This window comes from Dermacentor andersoni, chromosome 2 (assembly GCF_023375885.2).
Source record: "Dermacentor andersoni chromosome 2, qqDerAnde1_hic_scaffold, whole genome shotgun sequence".
Classification (NCBI taxonomy): Eukaryota; Metazoa; Arthropoda; class Arachnida; order Ixodida; family Ixodidae; genus Dermacentor; species Dermacentor andersoni.
In genome coordinates, this window is record NC_092815.1 from 183,683,788 (window position 1) to 183,708,564 (window position 24,777).

General features: G+C 48.2%; 1 protein-coding gene and 1 pseudogene across 2 annotated transcripts in view; both read right to left on the minus strand.

Moving 5' to 3' along the window:
- The window catches only part of bel (ATP-dependent RNA helicase bel), a 76,425-nt gene that overhangs the window by 41,855 nt on the left and 9,793 nt on the right, over nucleotides 1–24,777 (minus strand). For both annotated transcript variants that reach the window (XM_050187140.3, XM_050187141.3), the window contains exon 6: nucleotides 2,581–2,816. In XM_050187140.3, the coding sequence (XP_050043097.1) occupies nucleotides 2,581–2,816 (236 nt within the window). The remainder of the gene's footprint in view (nucleotides 1–2,580; nucleotides 2,817–24,777) is intronic.
- On the minus strand, nucleotides 12,304–19,557 carry LOC140215981 (uncharacterized; annotated as a pseudogene).

The following is a 24,777-nucleotide window of genomic DNA, read 5'->3' on the forward strand; positions in this document are numbered from 1 at the left end:
ACAGCGGACCGCAGTTGTCTGCTTTGAAAACCACGCCGGTGTCGTTCTTCGTTTGACACTCGCAGAATTCGGATTTATGAAAGCTCCCAGGTCAGTGATGGATCGTCGCTCATTCGAAAAGAACTTTTAAATGAAGCATGCCTTCGGAAAACGGAAGCGCAAGCCTCCTACGGCGAGAAAAAGGCGGCGGCCAGCGGGGGAAGCGGAGAACCCGACTGAACACGCGAATAACGTGCCGCGTTATCTTGCACCGTGCGATTCCAGCAGCGATACCGACAATCGCCCTGTGACATCGATACTGATAACCAAGCCACCGGAAGACGTGCCAACGGAGGCTCTCGCACCTGTGCGTACGGCCGCGCGAGTCGGCAACCGAGATCGCGTTGTTGAAGGCGACGCGGGTCGAAGGTCTCCATCGCCGGCAGAGACTGTGTGCGTTTCCGATGCATCGTGCGACAGGGACACGAAGCCTGCGAGTAAGCTTCAACCGTCGACGAGCTACATACTGTATGGTGACTCAAGGCTCACCAGACGAATCGTCGCCCGATTCAGACGCGCCTCGAGCCGCGTTTTGTGTCAGCGGTGACTGCAGAAGCGCAGGCATGCAGTGTTCGCGACTCCCTTCGCGCAGTGTCCGCGACTGAGCGGAAGCAGCAATGCCAAGAACAAATTTCGGCCCCTTGTGACTGAATTCATTATTATGCCTGTTTCCGCGATGAACTCTTTGATCGCTAAAACCTTGTGCCCAAGATGCCAACAGCGTTCTGTGGGTGTGCAGTGCGATACCAGGCTCGGTCTGGCAGTGAAAATGGTGGTCATGCACTACTCCAGACGGCGCAAGAAAAGGATAAAGAACGCCTGAAGAAGGCATCCAAAGCCCACCAAACAATGAGGCAAAGGTGTAAGAAGATGCCTGACAGCAATGATTCAAAATATTACAGCCCTGGTGCTTTTTAATAAATTTGCAGTGCTTTTAAAACTTTGCAGCCAGTTTTCTCAATTGCATTTTTTTGTCAATCACCTCGCTTGTGGAAAGCGTAGCACAACAATGGCTGGACCGATTTTGGCCCAGTTTGTTTTGCTGTGATCCACAAGCTGTGCTGCACTTAAAGACAGTCCTGAAATGTTTCTTTATCTTTCCATTATTTAATTATTTCACAATTACTACATGGCTCCATGCAGTGAAGCACAGTCATGTGCATGTTATGTTGAGCAAAAAATTATTAGCGCACTAAAAAAAAAATCGAACACTGTCTTGATGTAGATTAGACATCTGGGCAAACATGCAAAGTATTCCCAGCTCCCTATCATGTTTCGTTACTGTGCCAGGCTTTCCACAAGCAAGGAACTTATAAATTCTTATAAAACAAAAACTAATTAAGATATCCTAATGAAATTTTAGATTTGTCTCTTTATTGCAATGTGCAGTGTGTGTGCCAAATTTCAGCCCTTTCTGTCAAGAAACAAAAAAGTTAGTTCTGATCCCCTCCTCCCCCCTTAAGAGGGGACACAGGAATCGGAAAAAATCGCGAAAAATACTTTTTTTGGCAACGACGCGTTTCGGTATCTGCAACGCCTAATCTATGTTACATTCACGATGGTTTGGCTGAAAACGCACTGAAAGTTCCCGAAAAAAATTTATTTGTCAGTGTACAGGGCGAGATAACAGCTTTAATCGCTTAAAATTACCGCAGTTCGCAGAGGCATCTATCTTTCCTGCCACCGAGCGCCACCATCACGGTATCGTTCGAAAGCTCATAGTTTTGCCATTCCATTTCTGAATTCTTTGGTCATTGCGATCTTGTGACAAACTGACAAACACAAAAGAAGCGCAGGTCTGCTACAGGTGGTCACACGGGCCCTGTGATGAAAGCAGGCCTCCGACTGACTGCCGTGCTGAAAGGTGTCTCCCCACTGGTTGCTGCTGCAGCCCAGCTCCCTACCATGTTTCGTTACTGTTCCAGGCTTTCCACAAGCAAGGAATTTATAAATTCTTACGAACGAAAACTAATGAAGATATCTATATGAAATTTGGATTTGTCTCTTTACTGCAATGTGTAGTGTGAGTGCCAAATGTCAGAAACAAAAAGTTACTTCTGATCACCTCCTGCTCCTTTAAATATAAGTTAATACATACACATACACAAACACAAAATTAGTTTTAGGACTTGCATGTGCCCTTACGGCTGCCTGTGTAACAAGGGCATAACACTGAGGACACACTTGCCACAGAAGCCAACCATTAGGTAATGTCAAATGCACATCAAGGCTGAACTAGGCCACAGGAGGTGCAGAACTGGAAGGTTGCATGCAGTGCGGAATGCAAGCACAAATGTTGCAGCAACACTGTGGCAACAAGCACCATATGACATCAACATTTATGTCAGTTCAAAATTGCTTAAAAGCATGTGCGACTACATAGCTGCAAAAGAGAATTTTCTAATGTGCATTCTTCCCTTAGTGAGTCGCTCGTGCAGATGTTCTGGACAGCCAAGACGATAGGCCATAACAGGCCCCGACATTCCAAAAACACTTGAGAGCACGAGGTCACTCGTGCAAAAGGAAAAGCGCACACTGTACCTGTCTGGGCGCAAGCCATCAGGTCTCGCTTGGAGAGGATGATGGGGATGGCGTGCTTCTGCACGGGCGTGGGCGAGGTGTAGTGCGCCAGCTCGATGTTCATGCGAATGATCTCCGTCAGGGAGCAGTCGTCAAACGAGCTGATGTGCTTGGGTGAATCATCACCGGTTGCTTCCACAGGAATGTCCTCATACTTCTCAAAGTTTATGCCTGTGTGTCCTTGCGAGAACAGCTCTCTGCACAACAACACAAGGGCAGAGTGATGAGCAAAGGACAGATAGAGTGCACCACACGCACACGCTGCAAAACCAAAGTGCACAATGGGTTGTTGCGGCTTAGGGTTGCATTAGAGCAAGGAATCCAATAAATCCTTTTTTCTTCATTCCTATTACCAGATGTATTCGTCGATGGGCTCGGTGGATTCCTTGCCCTGACGCAACAGGGCCTAAAATTCAGAACTGATGCAACACAGTCAAACCCTTTTATATCGATCTCGGTGGTAGTTTTATCACTAGTTTGTTATTGTGGACTTGCCCTTCAAAATGCCAAAAAAGTTAATGATGCTAGCTGGTGTCCCCAGTTCCAATTCGACACCACTTTGGTCTGTAAATAGGATTTTCAGTAACTTCATTTTTGTTCCTGGCACTTTTCAGCATCTAACGGCAGTTTCCGTTACGGGAGGAAGCGGAAATTGAAACGGTCTACAGTGGAACCCCGGTTATACGTCCCCCAGTTTTGCGACGGATTAGCGCAGTCCCGGAGAAGTCCCCATAAAGTAATGCATTAAAAACCCCGGTTATCCGACGCAATTTTACGCCTGACACGCATTCTACGACGACCCTCGCGAAGCGCGTTCGTTTCTTTCCCTCCTACCAGCAGCCGCCCGCGACGCCTGCTGTGCTGAAATAGCGCCTTTTCTTCTCCACAATCACTTTCTCCTTCTCTCCTTGACGGCGTTGCCTCTCGTCGCACTGGGGAAGCGTTTCGCTCCGTCCAGTTTTTCAGCAGCAGATCGCTGACAAGGTAGCGCGAGAGGCCTAGGTTTATCGCATGTGTTCTTCGCCATAATCGTAGCGGCCAGGGAGGTTTCGAGTTGTGTGGAGCAACGCGATGCACAATGTCCCGAAAGCAGGCAGTTCGGTCGCTCGGCAATAAGATGAATGTTATCGAGGAAGCGGAAAAGTGGCATGGAGCCATGAAAGCCAGCATTGCCCAGGACCTTAAGGGGGGACGCGGGGATCAGATCGCGAAAATCGCAAAAAAGATCGATTTTTGGCAACGACGCGTTTCGGTATCTGCAATGCCTAATCTACATTGTATCAAAATGGTTTGACTGAAAACGCACTAAATGTGCCCGAAAAAAATTAATTTATCAGTGCGTAGGGCGAGAAAACAGCTTTAAATCGTGTAAAATCACCGCAGTTCGCGGAGCCCTAACTCGTCTTTCCCGCCACCGAACGCCGCCATCTTGGTATCGTTCGAACGCTCGAAGTTTCGCCATTCCGTTTCTGAATTCTTCGGTCGTCGCCATCTTGTAACAAACGCACAAACACAAAAGAAGCGCGGGTCTGCTAGAGGCGGTCACACGGGCCCTGCGATGAAAGCGGGCCTCCGATTGGTTGCCGTACTGAAAGGCGTCTCGCCATTGGTTGCTGCTGCAGCAGCGGGCAAGCTGGCAACCACAGCGGACGGCAGTTGTCTGCTTTGAAAACCACGCCGGCGTCGTTCTTCGCTTGACACTCGCAGAATTCGGACTTATGAAAGCTCCCAGGTCAGTGATGGATCGTCGCTCGTTCGAAAAGAACTTTTAAATGAAGCATGCCTTCGGAAAACGGAAGCGCAGCCTCCTACGGCGAGAAAAAGACGGCGGCCAGCGGGAGAAGCGGAGAACCCGACTGAACACGCGGATAACGTGCCGCGTTATCTTGCACCGTGCTATTCCAGCAGCGAAGCCGACAATCGCCCTGTGACATCGATACTGATAACTAAGCCACCGGAAGGCGTGCCAATGGAGGCTCTCGCACCTGTGCGTACGGCCGCGCGAGTCAGCAACCGAGATCGCATTGTTGGAGGCGACGCGGGTCGAAGGTCTCCATTGCCGGCAGAGACTGTGTGCGTTTCCGATGCATCGTGCGACAAGGACACGCAGCCTGCGAGTGAGCCCCAACCGTCGACGAGCTACATACTCTATGGTGACTCAAGGCTCACCGGACGAATCGTCACAGGATTCAGACGCACCTCGAGCCGCGTCTTGTGTCGGCGATGACTGCAGAAGCGCAGGCATGCAGCGTTCGCGACTCCTTTCGCGCAGTGTCCGCGACTGAGCGGAAGCAGCAATGCCAAGAACAAATTTAGGCCCCTCGTGACTGCGAGTTCATTATTATGCCTGTTTCCGCGATGAACTCTTGATCGCTAAAGCTCTGCGCCCAAGATGCCAACAGCGTTCTGTGGGTGTACACTGCGATACCAGGTTCGGCCTGGCAGTGAAAATGGTGGTCATGCACTACTCCAAACGGCGCAAGAAAAGGAAAAAGAACGCCTGAAGGCATCCAAAGCCCACCAAATAAAGAGGCAAAGGTGTAAGAAGATGCCTGACAGCAATGATTCAAAATATTACAGCCCTGGTGCTTTTTAATAAATTTGCAGTGCTTTTAAAACTTTGCAGCCATTTTTCTGAATTGCATTTTTTTTGTCATTCACCTCGCTCGTGGAAAGCGTAGCACAACAATGGCTGGACCGATTTTGGTCCAGTTTGTTTTCCTGTGATCCACAAGCTGTGCTGTACTTAAAGACAGTCTTGAAATGTTTCTTTATCTTTCCAATATTTAATTATTTCACAATTACTACATGGCTCCATGCAGTGAAGCACAGTCATGTGCATGTTATGTTGAGCAAAAAATTATTAGCGCACTAAAAAAAATCGAACACTGTCTTGATATAGATTAGACATCTGGGCAAACATGCAAAGTATTTCCAGCTCCCTATCATGATTCGTTACTGTGCCAGGCTTTCCACAAGCAAGGAACTTATAAATTCTTATAAAACAAAAACTAATTAAGATATCCTAATGAAATTTTAGAACTGTCTCTTTATTGCAATGTGCAGTGTGTGTGCCAAATTTCAGCCCTTTCTGTCAAGAAATAAAAAAGTTAATTCTGATCCCCTCCTCCCCCCTTAAGGGGGGAGGTGGGTCTTAAAATTTTTCTTCTTACTTTTGGGTGAATCTTTAATAAACTCCACTGTCTGGGGTAATTTTTCGTGCTGATTTCAGATCTGTAATTAGATTTCTGATAGCTGTAGCAGTCCAAAAAATTTTGAGGTCTGAAGTCAAATTAATTTCAAACTCGTTACGGGGCTTTTTGATGATTCCGTCTTGCTAAACGAAAAACTAAATGAATGACACCATTGCTAAAGATCTACTGTAGGGGGTGATGCTATTTTTATTCATTTGGAAGCATTTTGCGGACAAGAAAACAATCTTGCATTTATTATGAAATTTTTTTTCTAATTAGCAGTGATTACTATACCTGAATGTAATTTTCATGACGGCGCAAGAGTAATAAAAATAGCATCACCCCCCAGATCATTTCAATACGAATAAAATGATACCACCCTTGTCATTTTTGGCTAAAAACAACCCAGAAAAAACACCCATAAGGCAGAGTACAGTGTGCAAAAACATCGAACTGAAATAAACGCATTTGAAGTTTCAAACAAATGTAGCTTTTGCTGAAGTGAATCTACAGCAATACAAATGGCACCATTTTGTAAGAATGGCCATACTAAATGTGTGACTGCACACTTTCACAATAATAGCACACTGACCACTGAACTAGCACAAGAAACTTTAATAGGCACCACGCTCTACAAAGAGCATGGTGCCTGGGTTTCAAACCGAAGTGTAGAACTCTGTATGGGCAGGAATATAGTTCCAGTGTTGTACATGCAGGCTGCCTGATTGATAGCAGTCTCCATTACAATCAGTGAGGCACTTTTTTTTTTATTTGGTAGAATTAACCATGTTACTGAATGAAGGCTCCGAGTGTAATAGCCTTCCAAGTCATCTTCACCTGACAGTGGCTGTGGAACTTAGGATCAGAGTCAGTGATAGATATGCAGCTGCTAGGTGCTTTCCAGAATTTTACTTTTGTATGATGCCTCGATCACTTCTGCAGCCAGGTGTGTACCAGCCCAAGGGGCCTAGTGAACAGAGCTCATGATGAGGTTCTCTTTATGAAGGGGTGGTATGATAGATATTGTTACGAGCTATCGTGACAATATGGTAAAAGAGTGAACGCGCAATGTGCTTGGTTGCGAGTCCGAAGTGGTGATGTGCGAAATGCATAGCTGCAGATACAAGGAGCCGACGCGCGATGTGCTTAGTTGCGCAGTTCAAGGTGCTGACGCGCGAAATGCCTAGTCGCGGGCTCGAGGACTCGACCCTCGATGCGCTTATTTGCGCAGTCCGAATTGCCGACACGCGAAATGCCTAGTCGTGGGCTCGAGGAGTCGACACTCGACGCGCTCACTCGCGCAGTCCTACGTGCAGATGCGCGAAATTCCTAGCCGCGGGCTCGAGGAGTCGACACTCGATGCGCTGGTTCGCACAGTCGGAAGCGCCGATGCACAAAATGATTAGGTGACGGTCCGAGAAGTCCGCGCGCGATGTGCATGATCGCCGAGTCGGAGGCTCCCTATGCGCGAAATGTTTAGCCGCGTTTCCGAGGATTGCGTGCGCGATACGAATTTGGCACGAATTCGAAACACCGAGTGCTGAAAGGCTTAGCCGCATGTCCGAGGATTCCGCGCGTGAATCTTGGTCGCGAAGTCCGCGTTGCCGACGCTCGGAATGCTTAGCCGCGAGTCTGAAACGTCCACAAGCGTAGGGATCGGCCACGCTACTGCGATGTCCGCGTAGCGCCCGTTTTGACACGTCGAGATTACGGCGAGTGGAGACGCCAAACTCGCAAGGTGCAAAGAGCCGAGCAGACGACGCGAGCGCCGGACCAATGGCGAACCGCGCTAGAGTCACGTGGTGGGCTCAGCCAATCGCAGACTCCGGCACGACCTTCAATCATTTGCTTTTTATGCGCTTGTTTCTGTATGGAGGAGATCGCTGAAGCGGCAAATTTGAAGACGGAGAAATGCGCTTTCCAACGAGACCAAGATGGCGGCGCTCGGTCGCGCCGTACCGGAGATATTGTGGCGTGAAAAACGCTGTTATTTCTTGATTTCCGCGAGATTTTTCACCACCTTGGCTAATCAAACGAATTTTTTAGAGCACTTCTAGGTGGTTTACAGGGATGATATTTGGGTATCACACAGAAAAAGGGTTATAGAAACTGAAAATGTGATTTTCAAAAAATCGGTTTTCTGGCCATTTTTCGCGATCTAGAACCCGCGTCCCCCCTTAAGATACCGGAAGCGGTTAGTGCAGCGTCGGCTGGCGTCTTTGGAGTGCAGTGAGTCGGAAAAAAAAGATTACTGTGCTCGATACCATGCATTATATTGCCAGTTCGGGGAACGCAGTGTCACGAAGCACAATCGCTAACTCGTTCAAGCACTGTGGCTATAAGCGAGAGACTGCCTCCTCTGCTAGGGACGCAACAACCTCGATGCTGCTCCAGGCCGATGCAGGCTTCGCCGACAACAATTTTGAGCGTTTAAGGGGGGACACGGGTCTTTGGGACGAAAAAATAGCGAAAGAACTGACTTTTTGAAAATGGTGTTTCTGAAATTTACAGCCCTTTTTGCAGAACCAGGCCAAATTTCTAAACTATTTGATCGGTATTTTAGCTGCATAATTACTTAATTTCATTGATACTAGCAAAATCTGAGCAGAAATTAATACTAAAACGGTACTTCTCCAACAACACAGCTGCCGTTTCACGCATCGTAGCGCGGACATCTTGGTCTCATTTGAAAGAGCCGTCTTTTTTTTTCAATTTCCCGCCAACGCAGGCTCTATGCAGCCATTGGATTCCTTCAGTTATTGCACCAAAGAAGGGTCCCAGTGCGCCCTCTTATTCGTTGTTGAGTGCACGTGACTTGAGGGCGCCATACGATTGGTGGAATTTCTTTCTCGTTGTCTGCTCTCCTCTTCAGTTGGCTGTGCGCCATCCGCCATATTGCCCTAGCATCAGTGTCTGCTGCACGATGGCCCATTTGGGAAGAAAATTCCACACGAGGAACAAGTTTGATGGAAGAAAGGTGCGACGTACATTGATTGAGAACTGCAAGAAGCGCTCCGCAACCCAGCAAAGTATCGAAGTCGTGGCGCCCGCCGGCGCTATCGTCGATCCGATCGCTGATAACGCCGATGTAGGCCTAGGCCTAACAAGCCCTTCGCCCTCATCGCCTGCCGGAGGTATAGAAGGTAGCGTGCGTCACGACACGAAGTTTCTGCGGCCCGCAGAAATAGAAGAGGGCAAAAGGAAAATGCAAGAAAAACTGCAGCGCCTCTCATCAACTCCCTCGATGGAGAGGAAGCGAGATTTACTAGGTGATAGCACCGATACAGCGGCACGCCCCGTTGACGGGACTGTGTTTACTGTTGTCAGTTTAGATGCAGTGAACACTATGCTTGTGGTGGCCAATTGCAACATATATAGTGGGGGCTTAAATATAGTCAGAGAGGAGTATGAATAAGGACTTGCTGTCAAGTTGCTTCGTACGTGCGTGAACTGCGGTGCGGTGTCGCCGTGCGTGCGTGGTGCACAAAAAGTGAACCCGTTTGCTGTGAACGTTCTCGCTGCTCGCGCTATGCAGGCAACTGGAAATTGCCAAGCAGCCCTGAATGATGTGTTCTCAATAATGAACATAAGCCGTCGCGGACTCCACACGAAGACATGGCAAAGCTACGTCAAGGGAAAGCTGACACCTGCAGCCGATCGCGCGGTCCGCAACCTGACAAGCAAGTGTGCGCAATCGGTGCACAATCTTTACACTGAATTGTGCCTTAGCAAACATGAATCGAGCCTTGAAAAAGCGCCACACAGGGAACAGTACCCAAGCTGACTATCTGCCAGGGGCATACAAGCCTGTTATGGCTGGTATTTCATGATATTCCTGAATAAATGAAGTTGTGTGTTTCTTGCAATTTTCTCAAAACGAGCTTTTCATTCGCCCTGCTTGTTTGTGGCAACAATATCTCAAGATCTAGGACAGCTAGAGCTGTAATTTTTTTTGTATATAAAGCTAAATGCATAAAGCTTGAAGTGCTGCAAGCAGATTCTTGTTTTTCATTTTCCTGTAATTTTTGTTCTTGTGACCCAGTAGCCATGATGTAAACAATGGACTTTGATGAACTGCTAAATTGCTAATTATTGTTGGATTTAAAAACTGCTTGCAGCATTTCACTCCTTAAACATTCAGCTGTCCACTCATGCATTAATTATAGCTTTCTGTCCAGAGTTTTCTTTACATATTGTCTCCACAAATAATAGTAGTGTACTTTTAATTACCCCCATAATTACTTGACCTATAAAAAATATAATTGCACATTTAGTTCAGCTTGAAAAACTGAACAAGTCTATGTACTTTAATTGAATTTGGTCTAAAAATAAGTATGATATCTCTAATCGCCATGTTCCCCTTTAAAAGGGCGGACACCCCACTTAAATTTTCATTTTTTATTTGTGGCCACAATTTGATCAAACTTCAATCACTTATGTATTTTGACATGCCGATTTCAAATATTCAATTGGTTTTCCCATGCAACAAGTACTTTTCAAAATATAAGCAATTCATGTTTTTTTGTATGGACTAATTTGGAGGCAAGTTCTCTCTACAATGCTGGCTGTTAATGAAGGAGACTGGCACATCAAAATGATGTTGAATGATCAGAGGTTGCAGTGCTACAAGAATGAATGTTCTAAACTGATTAGTGCCGAAGTTACAGCATGTCAAACTTTTGTAAGCAGAAGGCATTAGTGTAACCCTGAAGAAATTATTACTTTTTCAAAATTTATGTAATGATATTTGTTCACATTTTAGGCCTACTGCACTCCCAATTTGTCCACCTTTCTGACGAAAAAAGAATTATTGCAATAAGATGAGTAGAACCAGAGATATCGTCACTCCAAAACTACACTACCATCAAAAATGTCGTTTTGAGAAAACGAGAAAAAACATTTCAGGACATGTTCATGGTGATTACGGCAAATGCTTGAATACTAAATTGATCAAGGATGATACAGGGGTCCAACCAGGCAAGAATGAAACTTTTGCATCTTTAAGGGGGGACACTGTAATTCAAATAATGTTCATGACGTTTTCTATCAATATTCATGAAACTTTCCATGCTTGTTAAGACCTTTGTGCTGATTTCAAATATGTAATTATTAATAGGCCATTTAGTTCTGAAGATAAATGAAATTCATTGTTCATAATTTGCAGAAACAATAGGGGGAAAAAATGCGCTACGAAATTCGTATTTGCACATGCCTGGGTACTACAAAACATAAGGAACATAATGGTAGGAATACTACTTTGATATATCAAACATTAGTAATTTTATAGCAATTCAATCTTTACTGTTCGAATTCTGGCTACCCTACTGTCTGATCTAAAGCAGAATTGAAAATTTTTGAAGCAGAAATTCAAAAATCTGACCCTACATTGTGTACAAGTGAAAAGCCGGTGTTTTGAGAAAACGAGAAAAAAGGAATATGTTCACTTTTAATCAAAAGTACAGAAATAATTTTGCATTATTTTGCAGTGAAAGTGGCTGAAAGCCACCAGGAATGTAGTCGCTCTGACCACGGCCACCCAAATGCGGCAAAAATATCGTTTAGCGCCGTTCGCCGATTCCCGGTGGCTTGCATCGCGCGCGCGGCAAGGTTGTTCACGGGGGTCGAGCTCCATGCCGACACGATATCGCCGCAACACGCGCCCGTGATAACGATCTTTATGGCGAGGCCAGATTACCGTTCGCTTTTGCCTACTGCGACACTGCCGCCGCACACCTTGCACTTGACGACATCAGTCCGTTCACGGAGTCCTACTGAGGAAAGCGAAGCCTGCCTCGGCGTCGACTGGCGCGGCTGCAACGCCGTCGGCGCGAGTGAGCAAATCCAACACCCGCGTTGTTGCTGGCGTTGACGCAAGAACTCGAAGTTTTTTTGAGCATTCATCTCCCTCTGCAACAAATTCGCACGCTGCAACATTGCAGTGTCACGCCGAACGCAGCCGCTGTCCGTAACGATTTCACTCATTTGTGAGCTGGCTAGGCCTACTTCGGCATCGTCCGCGGTTTCGGCATCATTTGCGGTTGGCGGCGAGCTACTCTCGATGCTTTCAGAAGGAATGGAGCGCTTTTGAAAGTTATAGGCTGATCGCTTCTTTTTGCTGAACTTATGCCTCGTGGCGAACTTTCCCGGTGGATCGGACATCGTTGGGCATGTGCCAACAAACCTACGAGACGCGCAGTCGCGTCGCCTGCGGAGTGGAGCAGACGATGGGAACCTCGCGCAGCCAACCACAGCACGCGTTTTTGGTCACGTGCGCTAGTCAACGAATCGGATCGCGCGTTCGGGCTTTTTTCCTCCACGGATTTCAAAGTCCCTGGCGTACCGGCGGAGTAAAGAAGGAACGCTCCTCTTTCCAACGAGACCAAGATGGCTGCGATTGCGCGCGTAGAAAAAGAGCTACGCGCCGCGATAAAAAGGGTTGTCTTTTGCGCGGAATTCAGCTCACAGTGATGTTATAAATTGATACTCTTCCCCAAGATTCGAAACTTGGTGAATTAAAGGAATATTAGCTGTAGATATCGAAAATTTCGTTTTCAAAAAAATCGATTTTTTCGCTATTTTTTTCGCCGCAAAGAGCCGTGTCCCCCCTTAAGGGGGGATGTGGCTTTGAAAATCAACTTCCTTATCTCTTCATGGATTTTGATGAAAATTGGCACAAATGCTTAGAATGTCTCCCTGATGCTTCCATAAAAGTTTCAGAGTGACACCTTGAGAAAATTTTATTAAATTTGATTCAGCAGAATGTTTCAACCTTGAACTTTGTGAAGAGCCTGGGGAACTTAAAAAACGTGATAGAAGGCTTGTTAAGTACTGACTGCATAGCTAAATGCACGCTGAAGGTCGTGACATTCTTGCTTCTTTTCTCAACACAAATATTTTGGTGTGTCATTTTTTTAAGTTACCTTCGTATCAAGCACACTTTCGGGGTGAATGAATAGCCACATCATAAATTTATAAGACGTCCTGGCCTAAAAGCAACAATGTCACGACCTGCACTGTAGCCCAAGGAACAAAAAAAAAAAAAAAAAAAAAAAAAAAAACAGGGTCAGAATAGGCCAAACGGTAACAAAGGAATCAACTCCGCAAACTGAGCAGAAAGGCAACAACACAGTTTTAAGAAAAAGGCCTTCAAAGTTTTGCCTTGCCTCCACTCTTCTAAAATGCACCAGGATTGCATTCTTTGTTGTCCTTAGCACAGCGGGGCTTCTTGGGCATGTGGCCTTTCATCTGATGTTATTTAGATGCCTTTTTTCGTAGGGCATCCTTTTCTGCATCTCTTTGAAGAGAATGCTTTCCTGGCTTCAAGCCAAGTGAGGCACAAAACTGTCTGTTGTGGGGATGCGAGACTCTCCCGCATCCCCTGATATCTTGTTTTCCCGCATAGCTCCTGCAGTGTGGCTTCACCGCGTGGCCTAGCGCCCACGGCGGTCGGAGTGGTACAAGCGCAATGCGAGAGATGGCGCGAGTGTTGCGCGGCTGCGGGGTTACTTGGGTGCGGGAAAGACAAGGCGCTCCCTCTTTGGTTCGGGACAGCAAGCAGTGCGGACGTGCCGTGCCGCACGTGCGCCGATCCATGCTTCTGCGAGACTGTCTCGCGCAGCCGCCTTCGAACGCGCCACCGTTCGCGTGACCGTACACGCGAACGACCAGGCGTTGGGATCCAGCATGGGGTGAACATATTCGCTCTCTATCCGGTCGCGGTGAGTCGGACTTCCTAGATTTGTCGCGCATCCATCGGCATGTTTTGGGGATAGCAACTCAGCTAGCAGGCATTGATCTATGAAAGGTGCAATAAATGCCCTTGTGATTGTTTGCACTACTGTGTTGTCGTTCCTTTGTCCCAAGAGCACGGAGCAGAACCCCACATCTGGCGCCCAACGTGGGGCTCTTGGGGCATCAGACGATAGTTTTAACAGTTTTGCTTCGTTCGAGACGTTTGAACCGAAGTGTAGGGCTAGCATGGATTTTGATCATGGCGGCGTGCTTTCTTGAGAAAGGCGACGGTGGCTGTAGTGTGTTTGAACTTGTCAACATGCTAAGCCTTTTTGCAAGTGTTTTTTTTTTTAGGACATTCGTTGGTACGAGAGCCACGTGGTCTGCATCCTGGGAGAGCGAGGCTTAGCGCCCGCGGAGCATCGGCAAGCCTGAAGCGAGTGAGTACGGAAGCCTCGTGGGTGGTCCGAATTTCTTATGTAAATAGCTTCTTCTATCTCTGACTCTGATGAAGTCGCGGCTCTGGGAGCCGGGTGGCCGTGGGCCACGGGTGCCACTACGGGCTGACTGGTATTGCGGCCTGGCACCGGGCGCTCCGACGCCGTCAACTCAGATGCTGTGTGCACCGAGCGGAGTAGGTCCACCTCACAGAGCTGACGTCTCCTCGCGGCTGCCTGTATTGCGCTCATTTTGGGTGTTGTTTTTGGATGCCGGTTGTTGTCAGGGTAGCGACGCTTTAGGCCTAAGGCTTTACAAAGCTGCCTGTCGCACGTGGAGGGACACAACCTGGTGGACCGTGGTGTTGAGGTGTTGCAATTTGCTTCCCTCATTCTATTTAGCCTCGCACGAATTGAAATTACTCGTTCGACTTAAGGGGGGACACGGGTTGTGGAGACCAAAAATCGCGAAAAAAACTTTTCTTGCATTTTTGGAATGTACAGCTATTATTGCATCTATATTGTTAATTTCATACCGATAACATCAGTATTTTAGCCGCAGTGACGCCTTATACGACATGTACTAGCTGAATTTCAGGCGGAACTTGCGCTGAAACGGCATATTTTCCGAAACGCGCGCCTGCTCTTCCACGTGTGCTAGCGCGGACATCTTGGTCTCATTTGAAAGAGGCGACTTTTCCCTTCAAATTCCCGCCAGAACGGGCCCCATTCAGCCATTGGCCACTTATAAAATGCGCAGCAAAGAAAGGTACTAGAACGCCCTCCTATTCGTCACTCGGTGCACGTGACTTGAGCTTGCCTCCCGATTGGCGGAACTGCATGGCCATCGTCTGCTCCGCGCTTGGAGCCGCGCACTGAGGTGCGCCATCTTGCCCCAGTGTCAACGCGATATCTGAAACGGAACGCAAATTTCGAACGCGGCACAAGTTTGGTGCGCAAGAAGTGGGACGGACACTCATCGGAAACTTCAAAAAACGCTGCTCAACACTGCAAAACGCTCAGGACGCCACAACCTCAGCGACCGATGCCGAAATCGTCGATGCAGCAACGGCAGGCCTAACGACCGCATCGGCTGCTGCGGATACTGTGACAAGTCCGCCTGCCGTTGACCCTTCGACCCAGCGCTCGCGTACGGCAAGATACGATCTACCGGCAACCCTCCAAACGGGAGGAGGAGGAAGCGAAAGCCAAAGCAAAGCGATCGGAGTTGTCTTCCGCTCCAGCGACGGAGAGGAAACGCGAGTGTGGGTGACAGTACCGACGATGCACTTCGCCCGCCTGATGGGACTACGTTTACGATTGTGGATTTGAGTGCCGTGAACACTTTATTAACATTTGCGAACTGCAACATCTGCAGTGGTGCCTTATAAATCGTCCGAGACGAGCGGGAATACGGACTCGCTGTGAAGCTGCGTTTTATGTGCGCAAATTGTGGAGAGATTGCGTTGGTGTGGAGCTCGCCGCGCGTTCACAGTGCTGAACGAATGAAACCCTTTGCTGTGAACGTTTTGGCTACGCGTGCCATGCAGGCAACGGAGAACCGACAGACCGCGTTCAATGACGTTTGTCTCGTTGATGGGCATCAGCCGTCGGGCTCTTCACACGAAAACGTGCCAGAGCTACGTGAAGACGAAGTTGACGCCAGCGGCCGATCGCGCGGCGCGTAATGTGACGATCGACTGCGCGCGGTCGGTTCGCGAACTTTACGCCGAACTGAACGTGGGTCATACTGGGAACATCGTTGTGTGCAAGGGCAAGGGCCTCAAAGGACATAATGAAAGAACTATGTCTAAATCCGAGCGAGCAAAGTCGCACCCTCATGGCCGAGAAAGATAGGCGTCAAATGACAGCATCAGCCAAGAAAAGCAAAGCATCAGAAAATTTGCGCCAGTCCCTCAAAAAGCGGCACACCGGGGCTGGGAGTCAGCAGGACTACATGCCTGGTGCCTACTGAGCTGTTACAGCTGTAAATTTGTACATAAAGTAGGGTTTTGCACGTTTTCTCACTTTTCTCAAAACATGTTTTTGGGTCACTTCACTAGACTGTCGAAGTGATATCTCATGATCTAGAACAGCTAGAGCACTAATTCTTTCTTTAGCAGAAAGCCTAATCTACATATTACAAAGTGCTGAGAGCAGAATTTCAAATTTGTGCGTATGTATATTTCCATTTAATGAATTTTCTTTTGGTGTGGTAGCCTTAGGTCAAGGAAAGAATTTTGATCACCTGCAGAATGGCTAATTAAAATTCCATTTGAAAACTTTTTGCAGCATTGCAGTTATTGCACATTATAGTATCTAGCTATGCAATAATATTCACTTTCTGCTGAGCAGTTTTTTTTCCATTGTCTCCGGAAACAATAGAGTGGCAGCACCGTCAATCTCCTGAACTAATGAACCTACAAGAAAGATTATTGCATATTTGAAATCAGCACGAAAAACTAAGTAAGCTTGTATATTTTCATCAGATTTGACCATAAGATGCAGGTAATAATCTCCACAACCCATGTCCCCCCTTAAGGAAGCGAGCTTCATTCACGTGAACTTAGCATCTGAGTAGCTGCCCGATCTTTTGCTAGCCGAGTCGAACATCGTACCACGTGGGCGATGCGCATGCAGAATTCCTCTCCCTTGCACTACTTTAGTGTTTGCCGAGTGCGTTGAGTGTACGCAGCGTGATTGGAGTCGCCCCTGGTTTGCCGTCACCTGCACATCGTCTGCGCTGCTGCCCCGGACTACGATCGAGCCACCGGGCAATGGTGATGCTGTGGCGAGTTTGGCGCAGCGACTTCGGCGGCCGCCTGTATCCAGCTCGCAACCCTCGGCGGCGGAGAAAAGAGCCGGTGGTCACCGACAGCTACTGCGGCTCTCGCCAGCAGGGCGCGTCGGCGCGAGCGACGCTTGCTTGTTCCGACTACTGCGTCGCCGTTTCCGGAGTCCTGGCCTGGAATCGTGCCATCGAGTCTGCAAAGCTGCTGCTGTGACCGGCGGACGCCAGCGGTATACCTAAGGACAATGTCGGCTCGCATGCTATGGACAGCGTGTGGACATTTCCTCAGCGCGGCCACTGTTGCATGTACTATCCAGTTCGCGAAGCACGGGTTGATGTTAAACCGTGTCACATGTTTCGCCCGAATAAGAAGTGAATTAAAGTTGGGGGGATGTGGGAATGCACGACTCTCACGCGTCTCCTGATATCTTGTTTTCCCGCATAGCTCCTGCAGTGCGGCTTCGCCGCGTGGCCTAGCGCCCACGGCGGTCGGAGTGGTACAAGCGCAGTGCGAGAGATGGCGCGAGTGTTGCGTGGCTGCGGGGTTACTTGGGTGCGAGAAAGACAAGGCGCTCCCTCTTTGGTTCGGGACAGCAAGCAGTGCGGACGTGCCGTGCCGCACGTGCGCCGATCCATGCTTCTGCGAGACTGTCTCGCGCAGCCGCCTTCGAACGCGCCACCGTTCGCGTGACCGTACACGCGAACGACCAGGCGTTGGGATCCAGCATGGGGCGAACATATTCGCTCGCTATCCGGTCACGGTGAGTCGGACTTCCTAGATTTGTCGCGCATCCATCGGCATGTTTTGGGGATAGCAACTCAGCTAGCAGGCATTGATCTATGAAAGGTGCAATAAATGCCCTTGTGATTGTTTGCCCTACTGTGTTGTCGTTCCTTTGTCCCAATAGCACGGAGGAGAACCCCACACTGTATGCACGAAACGTTCCGGCGTTGTACTTGCAGACTGCCTCATTGACAGCTGTCTTCGCTGCGATCAATGAAGCATTTTGCCCTTTTGGCAGAATTGACCAAATGACAGAGTGGAGAATCTCGGCTGCATTCTGTGTCTTCTTGCCTTGGCAACGGCTGAGTAGCTGAGGATCTGAGAGGCGCCGATACACAGGCATCAACGCAGCTGAAACATGTGTTGCCAATTTGTACTTATGTTCTGGTGGAGCTTTACCTTCAGCTTCTGCAGCCCGGTGTCTGCACCAGCTCAGGGGTCCTGGAGGGCAGAGCTCATGATGAGGGTTCTTTATCTGTTGAAGTGATATGGTAGAAGGTTGCCATTATGGCCCCTTGCATATCATCTACTTCAATATTGTTACGTATGGCCATGTCATAATAATTGGTGAGCTTTTTGATTAGGTCTTGGGTCAGGCCACCCTTCCCTCCAATTGGTTTACTTCTGCTTTTTGAGACAAGTGTTCGCAGGGCTGTACCCATCCTCTTTTTCACGTGATTGACACAGTCCTCTTTGTTGAATGTAATGAAGCCATAAGCCTTGTCTTCACAAAGGGCCTGGAAAGTACGGCTATCCCCATCACAAACAATAGATGTGTAGCAGACGTCATTCCTTTCCAGTGACCTTCTGAACAAGATCAACACTGCCTCGACCTCCATTCAGCTTGACTTTGCATCGGTGTTCTTTTGTGGCACACGCGATTCTCTTTCCATTCACTGTAGCCTTCATCATTTTCTTTCGGCCCAAGCGTGCATCCATGGCATCTGTTTGAGAGCACAATGCAGTCGAGCACCAGACCAGTGTAAAATTCAATTATTGTGCCCACACCAATATGGGATGCATGACCATGTGTCATCCATGTCCCGTCGTAGACTACCGCCCCATTTTTTGTGAATGCCAGGTCCATTTCGCTGTAAACTTTCTGCACGGCTGCCACAGCATCAGAAAAGAGACTTGCCGCAGCCATCTCACCAGCAGACCTGAATTTTTATTTCAGATATCTTTGGAATGTCTTATGGTGCAAGCCTCTCTGTGAAACGTTCATTACTGACCAAAAGTCAGTCAGTAGTTGCCCCTCTGCCGGTGGTTTTAATTGCTTGCATTGCACGCATATTCACGTCAAAAGCCTTACCACCCTCTACTCGCGGCGATGACCATTCACTTACAACAATGCCGCAGGCATTGCAGGTCTGTAGCATTCATGCAGCCAATCCATGCCTTGTTCCCAAATGAACCGTCAGTCCCGGCCGAGAGCATTCTTGGAACAAGGCATTCTTGTACAAAGCATTCAATGCTGTGACCTGCACAACCAAAAACTCATCCGCCAGCTCCACACTGGCACAACTTCCACTCTCACCTGTGAGCTTAATTTTTCTCTCGGTTGCCGAAACAGAACTGAGTGATGCTTGCATTGCCTCGGCTCGTCCACAAGAAGCTTCTATCGATATGTAGTGCGGTTCCAAGTGAGCCTGAATTGTACTGCCGAATCTCGACTGCGTTTCATCCACACGTGAGGTGCTTGGTCGCAGGTTCGAGACTTCAGCGCCCGAGGTGCTTGGTCGCGGGTCTGAGTCGTCGGAGACCGAGGTGCATCGTCGCAGGCCGAGACGTCGGCACGCAAGATACTTGTCGCGGGTCCGAGGCATCCATACATTGAGGGAACTGCTGCTGTGTGTCCACGATGTCCGCGCCGCACTGAACATCAGCAGAATCAGCACTGGAAGCTGTTGACGCTTTACTTTTAGGCATCGGAGACTTGCGCTTACGGCTGCCAAATTGATGCGAAGTTTTGTATTTCTTCTTGCGCCGTCGCCGATCCATGACCACAGACGAGATCCAACGCGAAACTACGCCACGGAGCTTTGGAGCCGCTACCGAACCTATGGAGAGGCTCGTGATACGGGCGATGGAGAACGTAGCTGCGGAAAGAGCAGACGACGCGCGGCACTTCGCCCGCCGTTGCTAGGGGCAACCGCTTCGGAGACTAACGGGGGCCGCGCGCCGCTGTCACATGGCGCGCGCCGCCAATCAGAAACCTCCGCGAGACCTCGAAACTTTTGCTTTTTCTGCATTTGTTTTCGCTCGGAGGAGGCCGGGAAGGCGGCAGACTTAAAGTTGAAGAAATGCTCTTTCTGTTGCGACCAAGATGGCGGCACTCGGTTGCGCCGTTACGGAGATATCGTTGCTTGAAAAACACCGTCTTTTTGCGATAACTTCTCGTCGCCGCGGCTGATACAATTTTTTTAGAGCACTTCTAAGCGGTTTTCAGGGAAGATATTTTGGATTCAGGTAGAGAAAGGGTTATAAAAACTGAAAATGCGATTTTCGAAAAAACGGCTTTTCTGTCATTTTTCGCGATGCGAAAGCTGCGTCCCCCCTTAAGGGGGTACACGGGTCTTGGAGACGAAAAAATCACTAAAAAGTCGATTTTTCAGTTTTGTTATTTTCGCAATCTAGACGTCATCACGCGCTTGTCGACAAAAAATTAACGCGAAATAACGCGTCTTTGGGCAAAAGAACGCCGTATTTATCACGCGAGACGCTCATTTTCACCTGCAAGACGCACCGAAAACGCCCCATCTTGCGCCGCTCACAGTTCCGAAACCGATCAACGGAGCGCCGCCATTTTGGTCTCGTTCGAAATCGTGTGCTTCCCGCTCCCTTTCCCGCTGAAAACGGGCATTCAAGGTTGCTTCAGGAGGGAGCAACCAGGCAACGAGAGACAATCCCGCCATCCTGTTGGTCTGCGACCATCACGTGACTAAATAGCGCCTTCTGATAGGAGCGCGGGAACGCCGGGCGTCCGCGCCGGCGACGCCATTTTGCCTGAACCAGTTTGTTCTTTATTCTAAGCCTGAACTATCGCTCAGCGTGAACGTGATCAGTCAAGATGCCAAACCGTGCACGGAAATTCCGTACAGTGCATAAATTTGGGAAGCGTAGAAGAAAGCGCGCGGTGCAGCGAAAAGATGCACCGGAACTTCCAGTGACGTCTGACGACCTTATCGGACCGGCGGACTTGCAGACGCCGCGGAACAGCGGTGTAACTGAGGAGTTGGGTGCAGCACAACGGGAAGAGGCGATCGTGACGGCTGACGGCGTTGGCGCTCGGCATGTGCTACGGAAAACGTCGGTGCCGCTCGCGATGTCGACGGCGGACCGTGAACATACAGCGGACACCCCTGATTGCGGAGCGGCGGTCGTCACGGGCGCGTGTGCTACGGAGATGCGCACTCGGCCCGACCGCGCGAGAATCGACACGGCGTATCTCCCGGCGGTGGAGCGAGATCAGATCGAGCAACAAGCACTGGAAAAATAGCGGAACTCTCCTCAGTTTCAGCGACGGAGCGCAAGGTGAAGTGCCTAACAAGCGAGCCTCGTCTGGAAAGTGCGTCGACAAAAACGTACACCATCGTCGACCTCGACATGGTGAACTGTTTACTAAAAGTCGCTGGTTGCCGAGTGTGCCACGGAGCGGTGACTATCGAGCGGGACTCGCGGGAGTACGGCATTGCCGTGAAGCTGAAAGTTCTGTGCAGCAACTGCGGCGAAATTGACACGAAATGGAGCTCGCAACGAGTTGGTGGCACTGCCAACTGCAATCCTTTCGAGATCAATGTTCTCGCGGCGCGTGCCGTACAGAGCACGGGAAACGGGCAGACGGTGCTTAACGATATTTTTGCCGCTATCGGGGTTTCGCACAGAGGCCTTCACAACAAGACCTATCAGCACTATTTGAAATCAAAACTAAATCCAGCTGCAACAAGTGCCTGCACTGAGAATATGGCTAAGTGTGCCACTTCGGTGGAGAATGTATACCGAAGCCTGAATTTTGGAAATGCAGGTAATATTGCAGTTTCTTTTGATGGCACTTGGCACACTCGGGGACATTCATCTCACATAGGAGTGGCCACTGTGATAGAGCTTTTTTCAGGCTATGTTTTGGACTATGTTGTCCTTTCGAATTTCTGCCTTGGCTGTGAGCTTGGCCCGAAACCAGGAACCCCAGATTATGCTCACTGGAAGTCGCAGCATTCATGCCAAAAGAACACGTCTTCCAAGGCAGGCCAGATGGAGGTGGAGGCAGCACTAATTTTATTTCAGCGCTCGCTTTCCCTTCATGGCCTGAGGTACACAACTATGCTCTCCGATGGTGACAGCAGATCATACAGTGCCATTGATGAAGCAAAAGTCTACGGCTTCATACCTGTGGAAAAGGAAGACTGCGCAAACCACGTGCAGAAACGCATGGGAATGGCGCTGCGGAATCTTGTGCAGAAGCAGAAAGGGGAAAATGGTGAGCGCATCAGTGGTAAGGGCCGCCTGACGGGAGACCTCATAAATAAGCTGACAAGTTATTATGGTTGGGCACTCAAATCACATTCGGGAAATGTGGATGAGATGCACACAGCAGTGTGGGCTACATATTACCACGTAACCTCAACGGATGAGAAGCCCAACCATAGCTTTTGTCCCCACGGCCCTTATTCATGGTGCAAATATAATGCAGCCATTGCAAAGAATGAGCCCCCCCCCAAAAAGCAGATACAATCTGCCATATGCTGTAAGCGATGCACTGCGGCCAGTGTATGAGCGCCTCTCTGATAAGAAGCTCTTGAAGAGGTGCCAGAGAGTGAAGACGCAAAATGCCAATGAATCGCTGCACTCGATCATTTGGAGCCTGGCGCCAAAAGAAAAGAATGCATCACTGTTTGCTGTTGAGGCTGTCGTGGCAGAAGCTGTTATGCGGTTCAACCTCGGAAGCCACCAGTCTAGCTCGCACATACTCAGTGAGCTGCACGTGCAACAAACTTGCGCAGGCAGTAGGCGAGCATCCGAGAAAGACAGCCACCGTGTGGCCAACGCAGACAGAAATCGCACATCATCGGCAGCATTCCAGGAAGCCATCAAGAAGAGACACAAAGAAAAGCCTGCTTCGGACTATTCTCCAGGAGCATTCCGATTCATTGTAGTGGTGAATTCTATGATTTTGTCCCATAAAAAGTATTTTTCACATTGCTAAATGTTTTTTGCACGCGCGAAGATTTGGGATGTGCACTGTGTCTCTGTTAGTTCTTCGATTTGCACAATTCTTTTTTTTCCTGAATGCTAAACAGTCAGAGAGTGCAAGAAAACTATAATATAGTATGCTAGTGCAATGCAACTTTTTCAAATCTTGCAAGAAGTAACAACAAAAAATTTTCTTCCAATTTCAATGCTAATTCAAATTTTGATAACTTTGGCTAATATGTAGATAGAGATACAAAACTTTATATGTGCACTCTTCAAACATTCAGAAACATACCCAGTTAATTTTAGGTCTCTCAGTACAATAAATTTCTTGAAAGTCACATCCCAAATTTATAATACTAAAGATTGCATAACTTTTTTTTCATTAAACATAGAAAAAAACTGATTACATATTTGCAATCAGCTCACTAAACTGAATATAAGCTGTAAGTTTCAACTCTCTAGAGTTAAGGGGGAAGGCTACACTTGAAAGACTACTTTTTTATTTGTGGACAGATCTGCACGAAATTTTCACACTGTGTATTCTAATGTGCAGATTCTAAAAATCTAATTAATTTTGCCATAGGATAAGTAGTTTCCGATATACGCTAAAAGCATTGTATGAGCTGGGTCCTTTGTTTGGAGGAAAATTAGCATCTAAACAGAAAACCCTAACACAGTAATTTGAGTATGAAGACTATCTAGAATGTTCAGGGAGTGCCATAAGGTATTAATCAATGTTCTAGGCTAATCTGAGCAAGAGTTAGAGCTCATCAAAGTTGTGAGAAAGAAATGCCATCTTGACATGTCAAACATGTGACCCATTTCAAAAACTTTTTGAGAAGAGTACTGCTTTGAAAAGGGGCATATTGCTTACTGCATACATTTCTCTTTCTGGCAAAAAAAAAATTATGCTGATAGCTGAAATAGGACAGAAGCTATTTCACCTCCAAAATCAGAAGTCTGTCAGAATTGTTGTTTTGAGAAATCAAGGAAAAACATTCTGCAACATTTTTATTGGCAACATGCCAATAAAATCTCATGGAAATGCACCAGGGGCATAATCTGGATGCATCCCATCTTTATGCCGCTTCTTAGCCAGCTTCCTTGCGCTCAAAGAGGCTTCTCGCTTCTTGCTGGAGTTGGCACTTCGATGGCAGTCTTTCTCCTTAGCTCGCTGAGATGCAGTGCCAGGAATATTCATATGCAGCTGCTGTAGGATTGCAGTGGACGCAAGCAGGTTCCCAGTGTTGAAGCGTAGGACAGCTTCCGCTACAGCAGCTTGCAAGGCAAAGAGAGAAGAATGCTGTTCTTTTGAGACTAAACTCCAAATCACTGAGTGAAGGCTCTCATTTGAATTTTGTGTCTTGCCTCGCTGGCATCTCTGGAGCAGGGATTTTTCGGATAGCTGCGTATATACAGGCAGCATTGCTTCTGCCACATGTTCCGGCAAGTTGTAGTTGTGCCTGGGTTCAGGCTCTCCTTTTGCTTTTGCAGCATTGTGACGACACCATGAATTTTCGCCGTTTGGACACAGGCTGTGATCCGAACGTTCGTCAGTGGACGTGACATGCCTGTACGTCGCCATCACAGCCTTCTGCATGGCGTCCACATCACCGTCATTGGATTTTAGAGCCCAGCCATAATACATGCTGAGCCTGGTGATGAGCTCATTTGTCAGCCGGCCTCTCCCGCCAAGGCATTTCTTCCCCTCACCTTTTTGTTTCTGCACTAAATTACGCAGTGCCGTCCCCATGCGCTTTTGAACGTGATTGACGCAGTCCTCCTTCTGGACATCAACAAATCCATAAACTCTTTCTTCTTGGATAGCAGTGAATGTGCGGCTGTCACCATCGCACAAGATGGTCGTGTATCTCAATCCACGGCGCTCTAAAGACCTTCGAAACAGTGTGAGGCCAGCTTCAACTTGCATATGACCAGCTTTGCTGTCAGTATTTTTTTGGCACTGGTGTGAGTCTTTCCATTTTGCATAGCCGTCAGAATCTGGCTTCGGTCCGAGTTCGCACCCTA